The sequence below is a fragment of the Brassica rapa genome, chromosome A10 (assembly GCF_000309985.2).
Source record: "Brassica rapa cultivar Chiifu-401-42 chromosome A10, CAAS_Brap_v3.01, whole genome shotgun sequence".
Lineage (NCBI taxonomy): Eukaryota > Viridiplantae > Streptophyta > Magnoliopsida > Brassicales > Brassicaceae > Brassica > Brassica rapa.
The window spans coordinates 8811213-8830656 of NC_024804.2; the positions used below are offsets into that span (position 1 = coordinate 8811213).

Here is a 19444-nt window from a genome sequence, read left to right on the forward strand (position 1 = left end):
CAGAGCATCGATTAACGACACCCACAGAGTCGGTTGCATCTTGCAATGCTGTAAGGATCATAACCCACGAGGAGTTCGCAGCAAGACACCCACATCCGCCCAGCCCTTTTCATGCCAACATCGATCGGAAAACTGACCTAGCCATCGATCGACAACGAGTGACCACCACCGATTGACAATCTCCATAACCCATCAATCAACGAGCACCTCTCACATTCCGAGTAGAGTTTCCAAAGATCGGCATTGTACGAATCAATGCACTCAGGCCACAACCAAAACCTTCAGCTAACCCACCAGAGAACACCAGTACACATTTAGAAGATGCACCAGAGCCTATGCAAGTTGATTAGGCTACTATGGGGAGAACCTTGAGGAGAAGAAAGGAGAAGGTTCCTAAGCATCTGAAGAGGGGAGCTAATGGGAAGGAGATGAAAAGTTTTCTTAAGAGAGTCCTTAGGATTTCACTGGAGACACCATTTGAGGAAGCTTAATTTACCCACATATTGTGGATGTTCTTCAGAGAGACCAAGGAGACTGAAGAGGACATTAGGAGAATGTTCCATCAGGTCAGAGATAAGATGAAGAATAGGATTACACTGAAGAAGAAGAGTGATCATGGGAAGTGTGCAATACCATGTCTGATGTAAGGTATTGAGTTCCCACATGCATTATGTGACACATGAGCATCAGTCAGCATTCTACCTAGGGTTACAGCAGGCCAGCTAGGTCTGAAGGTAGAGCCTTCAGGGAATCACTTTTGTGGATTGTTCTCAGACGAACTCAGGAGAAGATATCGGAGACCTTGAGGTGCAGGTTGGTAATGCCCTAGTTCCAGTAGATTTCATGTCTTGGATATCAAGCTGAACTGGAACTCTTCTATATTACTTGGAAGAGCTTTCTTGTCAACAGTAAGAGCAGTATGCAACATGCAAACCAACCAGTTGTGCCTGACCCTCATAGACTTGCACATATACTATGATCCAATTCCAGTTATAAAGCCAAAGACGTCCTCCAGAAGAATCAAAGATGATCAAGGACTCATAGCAGCATGTCACTGTGGAGCTGAGTACGAAACAGACTATTCAGAATCGATCGAGACTCACACCCCAACATCGATCGACAGTTTCAACCATCAAAAATCGATCGACAATCACCTCGAAGAATCGATCGACAGTAGTCCAAGCGATATCATAGAAGATTTTACAGAAGGTTCTATTGACAGTTGGGAGAATGACTACTACAATTCCACTTTTGCTATAGACACTACAACACCTTCAGACTTAGATAATCTGCATACATAAGATTATGATGAGGATTATAAGGAGGAACGAGCTATGGAGTATCATGCTTTTCTTACAAAAGAAGATAGACTTCTCCACAATTCTTATAGGATAAGGAATGCGACGTCGATCGACAGAGGTTACACCACATCGATCGACACTCATCATCACCAGACAAACCGTACACGAGCATCAACCAACATCACCAACTACACATCGATCGACAATGGAATCGACCATGCACAAGAAGGAAACTATTCAATTGGCAGTTGGGCAGATGATCACTATCACGAGAGGTATGCAGTAGAAACAACAATATATGAGCCACGAGCAGATGAGTTTCACTAAAATCTACACTAAGAATTTGATAGTGATTGTGAGTTTAATCAGGAGAAAATAAATTATGTAGGCAACGATATCTTTAGAACACAACAATATAATCAGTTTCCGGTAGGTAACAATTGACTTTTATTGATGAATGAGAGTGAATACAATGAGTAAAACGAGATCGAATGTTACAATGAGATCGTTCAAGGAAAAGGTCTAAAGATCGATGAAAACAAGGTCAAAGTGTGGGTGTAGCTCTCTCTAGGGTTTTCAACGTGTCCTCTTCCTTATATGTCCACCTCCTCTTATAGCATGCCGCTCTCGTGATTTTCGCAACTGCTCTGCGATCTCAGCAATCATTCTGTGATCTCTGGATCTTCGAAGTCTCCGTTTGAAACTCGAGTGCTCGCTGTGGGCTTTAACTCTTCGCGGCCCATTTAGTTGATTGTGGCCCATTTAGTTGATCGTGGCCCATTTACATACTGACCGAAATTGGATCCAACAGGTATAAATCACAAACAATACAAAATTTGAAAGAGAGTAAGAGACATACCTCAATCGTATCTTCTCCTTCTTCTCATGTAGCCCTTCATCAAATATCCAATATTCATCATAACCCACCACCGATAATCTCGTTTCTTCCAGAAAAGTAAGGACTGTCAATCATACACTCGAAAAAAGTCAATGAATACACCCCACAATCACCAATTTGGGTGTTTTTGGAATGTAAATGCCTTTTCTCTTCGGAACGCAATCTGCTTATAGCTAAGTTTTCAGAGATCGGCAGGAAGTAACTCAGCCACAACTGCATATATAAATCAGCCGCAACAAAAAACTAACTCGGCCACAACATAAATAAAACTAAGGCACAAACTCGAAAATTCAAAGTAAAGTATCAAATCATACCGAAGAAGCCGATTTCAGACGATTGCGGAGAAGACTATTTCAGAGAAGACGCTTACGGAGAAGACGATTGCGGAGAAGATGATTTCGTAGAAGACAGTGTCGACTCAAATGGCAGTGAGGGTTTAATCGACGAAAGAAATTTTAAGTTTTTTTATCAATGGAATTTTTAAGTTAAACGTCTTTTAATTGAGATCACATTTATTAGTGACGTGGATTACAGTTATTAGTGACGTGGATTTCATAATAATTTTAATCATTTTTACTATAAATAGTCACAGTATAAAAAAACTAACCAAGAGTGTTTATTGTAATTCACTAGGGGTAACCAACATTTGAGTAATTTTCAGAAAATGTATGCTATTCTAGTTATATAATAACTTTTTCTATACTAATTGAGTAATTATCTCTTAATAATAAATAAAAGGATATCATGCTTAAAATATTTCTTTTACGAATAAAAATATAAGCAAATCATTAAAGAACATGGGGGGTGATTGGTTGGGCTGTAACAAATGACTTTAGCTTTAATTTTTATCTACAGTCTTAAAAATCACCAATCATACTTTTTTTTATCAAACATTCATTCATTCATTCAAGTAAAAAGGTCTTACACTCCATTGACGGAGGATTCGTTAAGCAATGAAAGGGCTGATTTTGACACAGCATAAGCCTCCACATTACACAAGCGGGGAACATATCGAAAAAAGACAAAATCAAAGGTAGAGCTAACGTGATAGATATCAAACACAATTCCAAACAACGCTGGGATGGACCTCCTTTCCTTCAGTAACTTGACCAGGGAGAGGGAGTCAGACAGAATCATTAGGACTTTAACATTTGATGATGCGGCATACATGACCGCAGAACGGATGGCGAGGGCTTCAGCCATTAACGCCGATGAGATATGACTGTGTGAGTCGCTGCGAGGACTCGATAGCGGGTAGGTATTATCACCTGAAAAGATTGCTCGGGTGCCACAATTGCCTGATCTCTGATCCCACGCTGCATCAACATTACATCTTACAGTGCGGGGAGGGCCATCGCTTAGTAAGGCAGAGTTGGGTCGGGTAGTTTGAGGGGCTGAGGTAAGCTCTTGCGTCGTCTCCTGGCTTTGAGCAGATTGCCACTCCTTGGCATCAGATATAGCTTTTGCAATGATTTCCATACTAGAAAAAATCATGTTTTCGAAACAGAGTTTGTTCCTAGCTTTCCATAGATTCCACAAAATCCATGGCCATAGGGGCACCGTAAGACCAAGAGGGGGTAGATTCGTAAGAATGGGAGCATTAGAAATCAGTGATGCAATGGAGGGGGTCAGCGAGGAAGGTCGAGTAGATAGCGGAGCCAGATCCCATACCAGTTTTGCCACCTCGCAGTTTAAGAACACGTGTAGATAATCCTCTCTTGCGTTGCACGTCTTGCAGCCAAAGGGTAGAATTCCCATGTTTTCCAGATTGGCACTCACAGGGATAGCTCTACGGACCACCTTCCACAAGAAATCTTTCAGCTTTGGAGCGGTTTTAACGTTCCAGATGCTTTTAGTCCAATTAAACCCAACCTCAGGAGGGGCCCGATCGTCAATGTTTAAACCCGCTCCATATCCTGTTTTCGTGGTATATACACCAGATTTGTCCAGGAGCCAAGCTAGCGTATCTGGGGCCGGAGCACAACTCGTTATCAGACGCAGAATAACGCATTCATACTGAAGTCCAACTTAGGGATTTTCGTCTAATGCGGTCTAGAATCGATGCGAAGATGTCTCGTTTTTTCCTCCCGAAGTGCTCAGGTAGTCCAAGATACTTTCCTAGCCCACCCTCAGCATCAATACCTAAGGCCGCTTTTACCCAAAGCTTAACCTCTGAGGGAGTTCTAGCAGAGAAGGTAATGGCAGACTTTGAGAAGTTTATGCATTGGCCCGAGAGACCTTCATATGTGCGCATTATCTTCAGTAAGGTCGAGACACTAGAGGGGCTGGATTTACAGAAAAACATAGTGTCATCCGCAAATAATAAGTGGTTAATCTGTGGGGAACCACGGGAAACTCTAATACCCGGGAGTGAGCCGTCTAGTAGCGCCTTATCACACATAGATGAGAGGACCTCTGTGCAAAGTATAAAGAGATAGGAGGATAGGGGGTCCCCCTGCCGTATTCCACGGGAGGGTTTAACTGAGCCCATCGGAGTACCATTGATGAGGAAGGAATACGAGACTGATTCGACACAGCTCATGACCCAAGAGATCCATTTCGCATCGAAACCCAACTGAACCAGCACCGCACGAAGGAAGCCCCATTCGATTCTATCATAAGCTTTGTTCATGTCTGTCTTTACGGCCATAGAACAATATTTCTTGGCTTCCGAGGTGCGAAGGAAGTGAAGGATCTCATGGGTGATCAACACATTATCTCCTATTGCTCGACCCAAGACAAAGGCGGACTGTGATATAGAGATGAGGCCAGGCAGGAGTGGTTTCAGCCTTCTTGTCAATATCTTCGCAATGATTTTGTAATGTGTATTGCATAAGGCAATGGGACGATATTCAGCTACCTTCCTAGCGCTTGTGATCTTTGGGATCAGTCGGACGTGAGTCTCGTTTTGCTGCGGGTGTAGATTTCCAGAGACGAAGAACTCTCGGATGTCTCTACATACATCTTTCCCGACGATGTGCCAGTAAGCATGATAGAATTTAGCAGAAAATCCATCTGGTCCCGGTGCTTTTCCACTATTGATGGAGAAAGCGGCTTCTTTTATCTCTGAATCACTCGGTATAAGGGTTAGTTGGCGGATAGTTTCCTCCGAGACTTTGCAGCTGAGAACCCCTGAGAGATTGCCAAAATCTGTGTTGCTGTTGGTCTTAAAAATATTATTGAAATATTCTGAGTTCACAGTACATATTTGCTCTTCTTCATATACAATCCTTCCCTCATCGTCCTCTATTACAGATAAGGAATTGATCAGACGGCGTTGGCGAGTTGCAGCGTGAAAGAAGCATGTGTTCCTATCCCCACTTTTCAACCATTGAATGCGACTGCGTTGTAACCAGAAGCTTTCCTCCTCCTTGTATGCAGTTATGAGGGAGCTGGTTAGTTGGTCAATGAGTTCCTGATTCGGAGTTGCTGCAGAAAGCGTTTCTTCCAGGGCCTCTTGATTCTGGAGGATGATATGGTTGTTCTTCAAGTTTTGTTCTCGAGCCCACTGAATAATTCCCCTTCGACAGGAGTTTAGCTTGCTGATAATCGAAGCCAAGGGAGAGCCATTCCATTCGGACTCCACAACTTCCTCAACCTCTTTCTTATCTGTAAGTGATCTGTTGAATCTGAACATCCCTTTTCGTTGTGGTCCCGATTTGTTGAAATAAGTTACAAGAGGGCGATGGTCAGAGGCCTCAAACCTCAAATACCGACATCTTCCCAAAGGAAAGAGCTCATTCCAAGAGCAGTTAACCATGGATCTATCAAGCCTCGATCTCACATAGTGAGTGTATCTTGTACCTCTCCAGGAAAGATGATTGCCGGAGTGCTTTAGATCCCAAAGTCCATATTGAGATACGAAAGTCCGGAAAGCAGTGAAGGACCCTTCCGCGAGCAGGTCCTCCCGTTTTCCCTGAGTTTTTGAGGATGTCATTAAAGTCACCTGATATAAGCTACAGCAAAAAAAAAACAAAAAAATAGCTATAAAAGTCTTATTTTCTTTTTTTTTTTGATCAACAAAAGTCTTATTTTCTAAAGTTCCATTTTTTTTGCTGTAGGAAATTTAAAACTACATCTGTTAAAGTTAAATAAAAAATCCTACAGACTAAATTCTAAAATAAATTTTCTACTGTTACAGCTCAACCAATCACCCCCATGATTTGCTTCATTTTCTAAGAGTGCTTTGAACAAAATAACTATTCTAACGAGATGCTCTACGTTAATGATAAAAGTATGACTTTGTTACTTGTCCGATTTTAAAATCTTTGGTCCAATGATATAGTGGTGGTGGTTCAATTCCGTTTTGTTATGATCCACATGAAGACATAGGATTTTATCATCTCAATTCTCAAATGAAATATGTGAAAGTGGACTTTGCTTCCTAGAATGTGTCGATAATTTACAAGGGTATGTCTCTGACTTTGATTTGCATTTTTCGTTTTCTATTGCTTCAGGCTTTGCCCTTAATCCCTTAAACTGATGCCCTTTTGAAATTTCACTGTTCTTTTTGTAATGATGTCGTTTCCAGGATAAAAATAATTCGGATAGTTTGATCTTTCTGTCATTGGTTTATAGTTTCTGGTACTGAGAGGTACAACTTGAAAGAAAAAAGCTAGTTTTTGAAATTTTGGACAATACAAGTCAACTGTCATATGATTTTCTTATTGAGATATTAACAAACACATTTTTCTGCCAAACCCGCAAAACACATTACTGCCAAAACTGCAAAATGACGCATTTCTTCGCTAAAACTACAAAAAAGCATTTTCGTCAAAACCGCCAAAACATATTTTCCCACTAAAACTACAAAAACGTATTTTTCCCAAAATCATAGAACGTTTTTTTTGCCAAAATGCAAAAATGCATTTTCCCGCCCAAAATACATTTTCCGGCAAAACCGCAAAACTTATTTTTTCGGCAGAACCGCAAAACACATTTCCCCTCGACACCGCAAAACATATTTTCTGCTATAACCACAAAAATATATTTTTCCCGCCAAAATCGAAAAATCACGTTTTCAATCAAAGCCACAAAAATCATATTTTTTAACTGAAACTGCAAAATTTATTTTCGCCAAAAAAAAAAAAAAATTCTCAACAAACCTCAAAGTAATAATAATAATAATAATAATAATAATAATAATAATAATAATAATAATAGTTATTATTATTATTATTATTATTATTATTATTATTATTATTATTTTGTCAACAACATAAACAGACTCATATAGACTCTGTAAACCAAACTCGTAGCTCCACATCTATATGAACAACAAACGACGGTTGTTTTCTGCGTGCGAGACTGTCAGTCCTTGAATTTTGCGTTTGTGGTATATGGATGAGCTCTGAGCTGTTGAAACTTCTCTTCAAGATTTGTATGTCCTCCAAATAACTTGCAAAGACTGGTCATTCTTCTGTTTCCAAAACCATCTTCACCAACTGAGAAAAATCTGTTGCAAAAGTAACAAAAAAATGTTTCCATTGTCCAAATGAGAGCATCTATCTCCGAGTGCAGTGGCGACTGACTCGCTTTTGTATTCCTCACTCCCATTAAATCATCAAAACCTTCCAGAGTTCTATATCCCCCCCCCCCTCTTGTCCTGAATAAATTTCCTAATTTTTCCATGATCCATCCGTAAAACACCATCTACCTGGGATAGACGGTCTCTTTCTTCTACTGGAAATCGAGTTTGATCGATTCCATGTGTAAGTGAATTATGTGCCTCAGCCCAGAGTAAATACTCTGTTTCCGCCAATTTGAGAATATATATAGGATCAATATCCAAATTTCTAAAAACTTTCTTGTTTCTTCCTTTCCATATGTACCATAAAATCCAGGCAAATTGATGATCTTCTAATTCTGGATAAACCCTCCAAAATAAATGATCCATGTTTGCAAAAAGTGATTCAGTGGGAAAGATGTCTGAGTTCTATTGAATTCGTGAGAGTGCCCAAGCCTGAACTGCTGGACATTAAAAAATATATGATTTATGTATTCTTCGGGTGCTCCACATTGTACACAGGTTGTATCCCCTTGTATTCTTCTTGCTTTTAATTTTTTCTTAAGCGCTATACATCCTGATACCATCTGCCATAAAATGTTTCATCTTAGGTGGAGAGCGTACCTTCCAGCAGTAAGCCTTCAATGGAATTACCAAAGGACCATACTCTGGTAACGTCATATCTCTATCTAGATACATTCGTTCTACTTGATATCTAGATTTATACATGTATATCCCATTAGTAGTAACATGCTATTCATCTCGATCTGCTATCTCCCATTAGTAGCAAAACCTCAAAATTATATTTCCTACAAAACTTATAATTTAAATAATTATATTTTGAATAATTAATATAGTTAAATAAAGATAAACTAGGATTAAATAAAAATAAATAAATAAATAAGTAATTTGTGTACTAAAGTATTCTAGTTAAAAATAAATATGAACAAACGGACAGAATTTCATTTTGATGATCCATATTTTTTTAACGCTGGATTTTCATTCATTCAAAGAAAGTTTCAGTGTTTACAATCCATAATGGGAGCAAATAAACCGGACCAAAAGGTATGTTGGGGGTGGATTTACATCCTCCCTCAAGGCCCATTAAACATTGAATTAGGCCCACTTCATTATGAAACTCTAGACATCTTTCTTCTATAAATAATGAGCTACCTCCTTATTAGAAAGGATCTTCTCTTTTCTATTTAGATCTAGAACACATTTTATAAAGATTTTATACATTATTTGATTCACTTTACACTAGAAATCATTCTTGTAATGCAATCTTTGATTAATAAAGTCTTTTGGATGTTCTTTTTCTCTTTGGATTCTATGAAGATTTCTCCTAAACTTAAAGAATCTAATCATTATCCTTAGATTCTTTATTGTATGATTCCAACAAACATCACCAGCAAATATACCTTTTTTGGGTCAAACAAGGTCGGTTAAGACATTGCTCGTAGAGAAAAACATGACGAGAACAACATAGGAAAAACAAGCAAGACACCACCAATGGGCAGCATGGCAGAACGTCTCACCAAAGGAGAGAAAGTAGGTCATTCCATTTCAGACTGTGGTAAGAGTATGGCAATGGTACCACATATCCCTTCGAGCTGAGATGGGTTTAGATCATTGCTTTCTGAACAGCCATATGGTGGAGTAAAAAAGAATCTTCTGAAGCAACATCCAACTGCGTACAAAAGTCTTAACACTCGCTGAAACAGATGACACAGCCAGGTTCTTCTCTCACCGAATCTTCAATGACCTTAAGATCCTGGAGGATTTGTAGAGCAAGAGTACCAGAGGAAGGGAGGCTGTAAGATGCTTAATTTGAACTTAAGGAATGAATGAAAATCCAAAATTAGAACTCTAAGAACTACAAACTCTGATTTTTGTCAACAGTAGCAGCTTGAGAAGAGCGTCATATGATCCAAAGTCCAACTCTAAATAACGAATCCTTACCCATTTAGATCAAAGACACTAAAAATCTCCACGCAGAAGCATCGGTCTCCAATAACAAAATTTACTCTAAAACACCAATTTTGGGAGCATACCACACATGAGGAATAGCTTGCATGATAAACAACAAACCACTGTAAAGAAACTTCGTCATCAGTAAACCCAACAAAAAATACTATGAACCAACGAACAAACCGAGAAAAAAATCTGCAGATAACTAGCATGACGAACCAACGAACAAACCAAATGGACAGATAAATAGAACAGCAACACCATCCCCACTTGAAACACATAAAATCAGAGAAACAAACAAAATCTACCGTCGATCGAAAGGATCCGGAGCTCCGACATTAGTGCAAGATAGAAGATGACCAGATCGGAGAGTCTGAGCCTCTCCTAATTCCATAGGAGCAACAAATTGCTACACTCTAACTATTAAGAGATGAAAGCCAGACGATCCATGCACATCTAACACCAAATAATAACAATGAACGAGAGGAGTGGAGACTAGCTCCGATGCTATCTAAGCCATTTCGATAGCTTATCAAAGCCAGATAATCCATCTAATGAACCATTTCGATTAAGAAAAGAACAATCCCAATAATATCCGGATGGATCATTTGATTAGATTTGGAGATGACGGATAGAAAAAGTTAACAAAGCCAAAGACACAAACTTTAAACTCTGACAAGATTCTGATAGATTGGTCAACATTTGCGACAAAAATTGAGGTGTTCCAGAAATTACAGGAGGATTTCGAGAATGTGAGCATGTCTCATATTCTTCGAAATAGGAATGGTCGGGCGGATAATGCATTAGCAAAATAAGCAAAAACCAGAGACTATATTTTTTCTATATACTGTAAATCAAACCCGACCAGACGGAGGTGCTCTTCGGTCACTTGATCTAGAGTAAATGGCAGCTGACAAAAAAAAAAAAAAAAAAAAAAACTCCGACAATACACTGTACAAATAAAAAGAAGTGTTCTTTTCGCTTAAATTCACTAACCCATAACTTTAGGGTTTGATCCAATATTGAGTAACCGTTTTCACAGGAAAAAACAATTCTGGTTTAGGGTGTATCCCTTTTATCTAAGTTCTCAAATGATCAACGGTTGAGAGGAGAGGTTCTAGTTCCACTTACAAAGGGTATATCTCTGTTTTAATTTCACTTTCTTTGTCGTTTCGTCTTTCTATTGCTACTGTGTTTCTCTCGTGAGAAATTTGAATTTGCTTGAAAAATCGATTTCCTTTTGAAATTTACAGTTCTTTCGTATTTGGGTTTGTTTCCAGGTTAGCATCAGATCGAAAAGTCTTGATCTTTTCGATCTGTGATTCCGGAAGACAAGTGAAAGTTGAAAAAAGTGCAAGTTTCGGGAGTTGTTTGTACGTGTTCTTATAGTATATGGACAAGATAAGTCAATTACCAGATGATTTGCTCATAAAAATATTGTCACTAGTCCCAACAGAAGAGGTAGTTGCCATGAGAGTTTTGTCTAAACGATGGATTTCTCTTTGGACACTAGTGCCAAGACTAATCTTTGGTGATTACCCAGAGGAAGATGATGATAGGGAAGAGGAGGATGCAGAGGCTAGTGAGAATGATCACTGCTGCTCGCAGTTTGTTTATGGGACTTTACTACTACATAAAGCCCCGGTTCTCGAACGTTTTCATCTCAACCGTGTTTCAGGATGCAGTGCTTCCGAGATTGATCTATGGGTTAGACTTGCAGTTGATCGTTTCGTGCGTGATTTGAAGATACGGTTTTTCCCTGAATACGGGATTATAAGATTGCCTAGCACACTGTTCAGATGCGCAACACTAGAGACTTTGGAACTTCGGAAGGTGGTTATTTCGGAAGTTCCATCTCGAGTTAGCTTTCAATCTCTTAAGACGTTTCGTCTGCTGTTTGTCAAGTATGCAGACGAAGAATCTTTCGTGAGGCTTATATCAGATTGCCCTGTTCTTGAAGACTTGGTTGTAGAAACTTGTCACGATGACAATGTGGTGACTTTTACTATTAATGTGCCTTCCCTGGAGAAGTTTTCCATCAGGAATACATTGCAAGACTTGGAGACTGAGAACGATGTGTTTGTGGTACATTACCATTCATTGAAGCAGTTAACAATTGTGGACTACTTCGGTGAACTAAAGTTATTAGGTAATAATAATATGCCACAACTTGTCGAGGCAAATCTATTATCTGTGTCCTGCCATGCTAAGGTTCTTGAATCTTTCTCCCGGCTCAAGCGTATATCTTTATGCTTACCTGAAGAGGTAGAGTCTGCTTTTCTTCCTCTTTTAGATTTTTCTTGGTACCGAAAAAAATCTGAAACTTTTGTTTGCTTGTGTCGTGTTAGGTGCAGTACCCTACTGGTATTGTTTTATCTCAGCTTGTGTTTTTAAAGATTTGTTCATGTGAAAGTAATTGGATGAATATGCTTATGAGTGTGCTCCAACATTCACCTAAACTAAAAGTTCTCAAGCTTGCACTGGTACTTTCTTTCCTAACCCAAATCTATCTATCTATCGTGTTTTTGTTTCCGCTTTAAAAAGTCTAAATGCACTTTTACCATTGATTGCAGAACCATTCGGTGACTGAGGATCGTAAAGTTTTCTGGACGCAGCCAAGTTGTGTTCCTCAGTGTTTGCTGTACCATCTCGAAACCTTTGAGTGGAGAGACTATGACGGAACAGAAGAAGTAGAGAAAGAAATGGCGATTTATATCTTGAAGAATGCGAGCCGATTAGTGACTGCAACTATCTACTACCCTGATTTATTCGAGTGGGAGCGCAAGCTTCAAATGTTTAAGGAGTTGGAAGTTGTGTCAAGGGGTTCAAGATCTTGCGAACTAACAATGGGATGAAAGTATTATGTTTGCTTCTTTCTTTTGGGTTTTGTCTTAACAGTGCATCAGAATCATGTTCAGAGGTTCAAACACACAGCTTTGTAGATATCGAACATATCATTTATCTTTGGTTAAGACAGAATTGGCTGTTGTATGGTTCCCATTACATAACATTGTTCTGAACCTTGTAAATAGCAATCAATTTGTCATTACATGGCTGTGAGAGGCAGATAGAGAACAAACAAAAAAAAAAAGATCTTTACTACAAAACTGACAGCCCGTTTAGCTGATTTGTGATCATCCAACGAAATTGACAATCTTTGGACCGTGTTTCTTTTTTAGGATGCGCTTCTCATCTACATTATCAGGTGTAATAACATCATCAGAAGTCTTGTTCTTCTTGCTACTTTTAGGCTCTTCATAGAAACCGTTCTCAAGATCATCCCCACTGAACTTGGTGAGTTTTCCTCTTGGTGTAGCATCGAATCCTGTCAGGGAGATATAGTTATAATCTTTTATAAGATCAAAGAAATTTGCATTTACCGTCTCTTTGATCACTTAAAACAGAAAATGTTACTTGAGCTCTTTGTGGGGGCTGAATCTCTGTTGAGTTCATCAGGGCAGTCTTTGACGAGATGCGCCACACTCCCACATACTTTACAACAACCGCCCTGTTAAATGAAAGTTCATCCAATAATATTAGTCTAACATGTCAAAACTCAAAAAAAAAATATATATATATATATGAACTGAGCATTGTACCATTGGGTAGGTAGACTCCATGCTTGTTTTGAGGACAGTTCTTGCTTATATGCCCGTGTTCTTTGCATATGAAACAACTTGCAAACTTTGTCCCTCCTACAAATCAAAACAGCAAGCAACCTTAGTGACAACTGAATATAGTAGAGCTACAGTTACAATAACACATGGTATAGCTAACCAGACATAGACATACTATGAGAAGGCTCTTATCCTAAACAAAAGTTGGTGATAAAGCACTCGCGGTTATGCCACAAACACAACAAAACCATATCTCCAAACTCAACTAAACCCTTGACAGATTCAGACAAGAGCTGCCTGAACCGTATACACACGAGAATCTATCGGAGCTAAAAAACCCCTAATCATAAACCAAAGATAACAATCAAGAAGAGAGTAAAGCAAACCTTGTTTCTCTCCCACTCAGATTTTTCAGGACAGAGCTTAGTAATATGGGTTTTGGACTTGCAGATATAACAGCCTTCGCCAGGTTTCATAACAGGAACTCGGAGAGGATGCCTCGTGGAGGAGCCTTTTCTCATGGGACCAGGTTTCTTTTTCTTGAACAAGCTCTTTTTCTTGTCGGGATCCTTTGGCGACGTTGGTTCTGGTTTTGGAAACTGCTCCGGGTGAGCTTCCGCGCAAGTCTTTGCCTTTGGCTCACCATTGTTCAATTCAGCAGAGAAAGAGAGAGAGAGAGAGAGAAGGAGAGAGAGAGGAAGCCGATTAATTTCAACCGGCGACGATAGAGTCGGTGAAAGACGCAGAGGTTTCTAGCGCAGGCTTCGCTTTACCCGGCCCAATCATAATGGGTCCAAATATCGCGTATACATATAAGAAATTTTTTTTTTTAACGCTGATTTATTATGATCTTACAATTATGATATAGGAAATATTACATAGACGATTCGACAACCGACAATACTACCTGCCTTATGAAGACCTACGCCTAACTGCATCACCTGAGCCGTCCTATGAAGATCCACGCCTGGCCAGATTTACTTGCACCATGTTGAAGATCCATTGCAAGTCTTTCCTCTGTAGTCTGCATAATTGTTTAATAAACCGCTTTCTCCGGAATTTGAAACCTGGATTTCCTGTAATCTGCAATAAATTGCATAGTCTGGGATTTGAACCCCAGACCTGGATGTAGAAGCCTTTAAACCTTAACCAATAGGCTACGGTGCTTCCAAATTTCTTATAGGCTACATATAAGAAATTTGTACGCCTTTTAGATTTTTAGCTGGTTAATACTCCGCGCAAGAGTTTCATTATTTTTTAAAAAGACATTAAATCTGTTTACTCTAAATATTGGTTCGGCTTTAAATTTTTTTTTCTTTTGGTTTTTAATCTAATAAAATATAACTATAATTTTAAATTAATATTCACTTTAGTTTATTCGGTTAAAATATTTGATATTTTAGTTTTTTTCGGGTAAAAACCAAAAATTAATATTATTTGTTTATTTTCATGTTATGAATTTTAGATATTCATATTATAATTTCTAAACAGATAATAGTTTAAGAAAAAGGAAAGAAAATTATTCAGACAAATCATTTCACTACAATTTAGTCGGTAGTGAAAGAAGCATTAAAAAAAAATATTTCAATTTTCAAAAAAATTCTATACTTCAGTTGTGGTGAATACTTAGTTACAATGTGCTCACATCAAGGTGCACATATATGTATATGTAAAAAGTATATAAAAATAGTTGACAAATATATAAAGATATTATTAATTAATATTAAATGAGATTTTTGTTCAAAATAATACATGAAAGATAAAATTAAAATTAATTTAAAATAAAAAAGACCTTGATATTAGTCATTTTTCATATAAAAAAATAAAATTGGATCCGTAAATATGGGTGGCACAGATCGAATATCTGCGTATTTGGAAGCCTTCGTATAGATTCGATCTTTAGCCACCTAGATCGGTGACTCGGATATCCGAAATGTTTTAGAATTTTAAAAAATATCTGATTCGATCCATAAATAAAATAAAGTTTAAAAATAATTGAAAAAATTAATAATAACATTTTATTACAAAAATAAAACATTATTTAACTTTTAAAATTCTAGTACCTTATATAGGGGTGTCAAAATGGGTTGAAATTAATGGGTTGACCCAAACCAAACCAATCCATGGTTCTAATGGGTTAACAATTTGGATGTTAATGGATAAATGGTTTTTATGGGTTAATGAGTTTAGTGAGCTGGATTAATATTGGTTTGGATCAAAATGGTTTATGGATTATCCAATCCAACCCACTTTTTCTCACATAATTTTTTAGTCTCTCTCTCTCTTTCTTCTCTCACGAGACGCTCTCTCTTTCTCGATCTCACGAGACCTTCATCATCGATCACGACATCGATCAACCCTTTTGGGTCATTGCTTTTGGGTTATCGATCGCAACACATCAACTCATCTTCCTTGTGAGTCAAACTCTATTTTTTTTTTCAATTTGGCTTTATGGGTCACTGATTTTGCTGATTTGGGATCAATTTTGAAGTAAATTTTTCTGGGTTTGAAAGTGACTTTCATGGAAGGATTGTCTCATTGTTTGGTTTATTTATTTGTATTGATGTACCTTTGTTCTTCTTGAGTGATGATTGAAGCTATTCATGTTTAGTATCCGAGTCTCTTTGTGATGTTTTGATTGTAGAATGAGTTTTGAATGTTGCTCTTTTTCAGATCTTCACTACCAAGGAGACCAAACACTGAGTATCACCACTACTCTTCCACCAGCGTTGTAAGTTGGATTGTATTTGAGTTTTGAGTTGTGATGTCTTTGTATACTCGATTTGATCATGCGTATGATATTTTGGGTTATACTAGTCACTTTTTATTGGAAAATGACTATACTTCAAAATATAGTTTCTGGTTTGATATTTTTTTATTGGAAAATGATTTTTGCGTTTTCAATGTTTTCAAGTTGACATTCAGATTTCTCGCTTCATCATATAAGCTCATTGATAAGGTCTCTTTGACCAGTTTATGAAGAAACACTAGTGAACTTTCAAGCTTTATTTTATTTGTGGTTGGAAGTATTCTTTGACTTTGTATCTTCATAGTGCATTAGTGCTAATAGACGTTCTTTACGTTGACAGGTATCAACATCCTTTACGTGTTTGTGGAACACTTGTAGCAGCAAGGTGAGTTCTTTTTAATTTAAGAAATTATAATTTTGTTGATGAGTCTGTGAGAAATAGGTTTTGGTTTGATATTTTCTTATTGGAAAATGCTTTTTGCTCTATTGGGAGTTCATAGAATCAGTGATTGTAGTTCTTTACGTGATATGTCTTTGTTGAAATTCAGATTTTGACTAGCGTATGAAGAAAAAATTGTAGACTTTCAAGCTTTATTTTATTTGTGGCTGGAAGAGTTTTCTTTGACTCTGTCTCTTCATAGTGCTAATAGACTTTCTTTATATTGACAGGTATCAGTGATTGTGGAACACTTGTACTACAAGTCTTGTAGCAGCAAGGTGTCAACAAAGATGATGAATAATGAAGATCTTCTAAACAGTGGTGGCCAATCATCCACAAGTGCATCACAAACGGCTCTAGTAAGTTCTAATCATTCAAAAAGAACTAAGAGATCAACTGCTTGGGATTATTTTACAATAGAAAAATATGAGAATGGCCAAGAGAGAGCATATTGTAAAAAGTGTCCAAAGAACTATGTGTGGTTGCCAACTAGTGGAACATCTAATTTGAAACGTCATGCTGAGAAATGCTCAAATTGTTTGGATGTTAGAAAGGAAAGGAAGTTTGATGATAAAGTTTCTAGGGAAAAGTTTAGTCGAGTGATTATTAGACATAATCTTCCTTTCCTTTCTGTTGAATATGAAGAACTTAGAGATTATCTTAGTAACGTCCAAGCTCTATTGTGTACTCGTTCTTGGATATATGGTTATAATATGCTTGATGATGAAGGTATACATACTTTTGTCTTATAAACTGATCATGTGTATAAAAGTCTAACACTATCCTCTTCTGAAATTGTAGATGATAATGGTGAAGGTGAGACGGTTGTTATTAGACCGAGTCCAAATGATGTGGAAGACATGATCACACGTCCACCAAAGGAGTAAGTTCTTTGATTATTTTCAAAGTAAATATTTTGACTCTTTTCTTTGACTCTACTTGAGAAATTTGATATGCATGAGTCTTGAGTGTGTCATTCTCGTTGGTTTTATTGCGATACTATGATTCTTTCTTTGGTAGTGGCTGTTGTGTCCTCAATATAATTCAACAAGAAAAGCACTTGTGAAAATCCCTTTTTGAAACGAGTTTCTTTTTGGATTCTTGTTATGTAAAGTGTTTTACACCTTGGATGGTAAATGAATAGTGTAGCTAATGATTGTTACAGTGAGTGTTTCATCAAGCAGAATATTCTCTATCTCTAAATTGGTTCTTTGAATGTTGTATTTCTTCTAAGAGATTTTAAGATATGAGTTTGCACTCAAATGGTTGATTTTGTGTTTTAGGTGAAACAATGGGCAGACATAACAAGAGAAGTGAACGAAATGATGAAGTGGCTCGATTGGAATTAGAGACTTTTGTTTGTGTTCTATTACCAAACGACCATAGTTCTTGTTAATGTGTAATGGTGGAGACTAGAGAGGCAATCTTGTTTTTCTTGCTAGACATTTGATTTTCTGTTAATTCAAATATTTTGATGAGTTATATTATATAACTTGAGAAAAGAAAATTATATAATTTGCTAATTTTTGATTAGCATTTTTAATTATTAAATGTTAGTAAGTTGATGGTAATATTATTGTGATATAGTAAATATTTGTAAATTATGTTTACTAATACTATTGTTAATGAGTCAACCCAATAAAACCACTAACTCATTAATTTAAATGGGTTATGGTTTAACCCAATCCATTTAGTTAATGGGTTGGATTAACATTGATCCATAAACTGCTCAATCCATTTGGGTTTGGATTGGATTGGGTTGGTTTACCCATATTGACACCCCTAACCTTATATAATAAATTTAATTCATAAAAATATTGAAAACTGATTTAAAGTATAATATATATAACGTATATATATAATTCTTTACATATATGTATATATATATGTATATAACATATCGAATTAGATGTATGTTCCTAAAAATATTGGTCTTTGTGATTTGCTTTTTTTTTTGGATATTGTATTTTACTAATTAATTTGTTTTGTAAAGCTATAGATATCCAGATTTTTTTGTTCAAATCAAAATGGATAACGAATCGAATCAAAATTTATGAATATTTTGCTCAGATTTATCCGTAAACAATAAACTTATAAAAGTAATATATATATAATGACTTTTGATTCGTTATCTATTTTTATTTGAATCGAAAAATCCAGAATTTTATTGGAACCATGTATGTGAGTTTTATATTAAAAGAATCGCAAAGTACATAGTGTGAACACATTTATGAATATAGTGTGAATGTATTAGCATACTTATTATCAAATCGTTGTGAGACTGCCACGTGTTTATTATAGTGTGAATGCATTTATTACAATGTTTCTCTTTTAATATATAAGGGATAAGATTTTCGTTTGTAGCCACCAAAATGAGGTGGGAGATTTTTAAAACAACGGCGTGTACATGTGGAATATTTTTGTTTTGTTGTCGTTGTTTCTTTGTTTCGTTTTAAAAGGAACTATACCAAAAGAAGAGATATTTGGTCCAGAAATACCATATCTAAATGCAATTGGAGCGCTGATGTACCTTGCAAATTGTACACGGCCTGATATATCATTTGCTGTAAATCTTTTTGCAAGATTCAGCTCATCTCCAACTCGAAGACATTAGAATGGGAGTAAACATATTTTTCGTTACCTCCAAGGAACCATTGATTTAGGCTTGTTTTATCCTAAAAGTTCAAAAGGTCAAATGGTCGGTTTTGCAGATGCAGGATATCTTTCAGATCCACACAAAGTCCGATCGCAAACATGATAAGTTTTTACGATCGGAGGCATTGCTATATCTTAGCGTTCTCAGAAACAAACGCTCGTGGCTACTTCTTCAAATCATGCTGAGATCATTGCACTGCATGAAACAAGTAAAGAATGTGTATGACTAAGATAAATAAGCCGACACATCTGTTCAAGCAGTGGGATTAACGGAAATACAGAGCCAACTATTATATATGAAGATAATT

General features: G+C 37.1%; 3 protein-coding genes across 7 annotated transcripts; 2 read left to right on the forward strand and 1 right to left on the reverse strand.

The window, feature by feature from the left end:
- The first annotated feature begins 10648 nt into the window (after positions 1-10648).
- Positions 10649-12705, forward strand: LOC103832496 (F-box/FBD/LRR-repeat protein At5g56420). 2 transcript variants are annotated; one of them, XM_009108523.3, is made up of 4 exons: positions 10649-10812; positions 10957-11941; positions 12031-12159; positions 12250-12705. In XM_009108523.3, exons 2-4 carry the CDS (start codon positions 11069-11071, stop codon positions 12529-12531), a joined length of 1284 nt encoding a protein of 427 aa, XP_009106771.1. In that variant the 5' UTR covers positions 10649-10812; positions 10957-11068; the 3' UTR covers positions 12532-12705. The 2 variants fall into 2 exon arrangements, with proteins under 2 accessions (XP_009106771.1, XP_009106764.1); XM_009108516.3 differs by having other exon boundaries at positions 10650-10812; positions 12025-12159.
- Positions 12675-14259, reverse strand: LOC103832511. 2 transcript variants are annotated; one of them, XM_009108533.3, is made up of 4 exons: positions 13680-14259; positions 13276-13371; positions 13091-13184; positions 12675-13001 (listed from the first exon to the last, which is right to left on the reverse strand). In XM_009108533.3, the coding sequence occupies exons 2-4, from the start codon at positions 13294-13296 to the stop codon at positions 12811-12813; spliced, it is 306 nt and encodes a 101-aa protein (XP_009106781.1). In that variant the 5' UTR covers positions 13297-13371; positions 13680-14259; the 3' UTR covers positions 12675-12810. The 2 variants fall into 2 exon arrangements, with proteins under 2 accessions (XP_009106781.1, XP_009106787.1); XM_009108539.3 differs by lacking the exon at positions 13680-14259 and adding an exon at positions 13469-13672.
- A 702-nt stretch (positions 14260-14961) lies between these two features.
- On the forward strand, positions 14962-18027 carry LOC103833456. 3 transcript variants are annotated; one of them, XM_033282112.1, is made up of 6 exons: positions 14966-15707; positions 15967-16024; positions 16383-16427; positions 16712-16840; positions 17283-17364; positions 17765-18027. In XM_033282112.1, the coding sequence occupies exons 1-5, from the start codon at positions 15514-15516 to the stop codon at positions 17343-17345; spliced, it is 489 nt and encodes a 162-aa protein (XP_033138003.1). In that variant the 5' UTR covers positions 14966-15513; the 3' UTR covers positions 17346-17364; positions 17765-18027. The 3 variants fall into 3 exon arrangements, with proteins under 3 accessions (XP_033138004.1, XP_033138003.1, XP_009107791.1); XM_033282113.1 differs by lacking the exon at positions 17283-17364 and having other exon boundaries at positions 14962-15707; positions 16760-16840; XM_009109543.3 differs by lacking the exon at positions 17283-17364 and having other exon boundaries at positions 14969-15707.
- The last annotated feature ends 1417 nt before the right edge of the window (positions 18028-19444 follow it).

Excerpts from the sequence above, each read along its gene's own strand:
- LOC103832496 (XM_009108516.3), top strand. The coding sequence starts at position 11,069 with ATGGACAAGATAAGTCAATTACCAGATGATTTGCTCATAAAAATATTG. Across the intron at positions 11,942-12,024 it reads CTTTATGCTTACCTGAAGAG|GTGCAGTACCCTACTGGTAT; the intron begins GTAGAGTCTGCT and ends GTGTCGTGTTAG. Across the intron at positions 12,160-12,249 it reads AAGTTCTCAAGCTTGCACTG|AACCATTCGGTGACTGAGGA; the intron begins GTACTTTCTTTC and ends CATTGATTGCAG.
- LOC103832511 (XM_009108533.3), bottom strand. The coding sequence starts at position 13,296 with ATGGAGTCTACCTACCCAATG. Across the intron at positions 13,185-13,275 it reads TGGAGTCTACCTACCCAATG|GGCGGTTGTTGTAAAGTATG; the intron begins GTACAATGCTCA and ends TTCATTTAACAG. Across the intron at positions 13,002-13,090 it reads AGCCCCCACAAAGAGCTCAA|GATTCGATGCTACACCAAGA; the intron begins GTAACATTTTCT and ends TCTCCCTGACAG.
- LOC103833456 (XM_009109543.3), top strand. The coding sequence starts at position 15,514 with ATGGTTTATGGATTATCCAATCCAACCCACTTTTTCTCACATAATTTT. Across the intron at positions 16,025-16,382 it reads ACTACTCTTCCACCAGCGTT|GTATCAACATCCTTTACGTG; the intron begins GTAAGTTGGATT and ends TTACGTTGACAG. Across the intron at positions 16,841-17,764 it reads GTGCATCACAAACGGCTCTA|GTGAAACAATGGGCAGACAT; the intron begins GTAAGTTCTAAT and ends TTTGTGTTTTAG.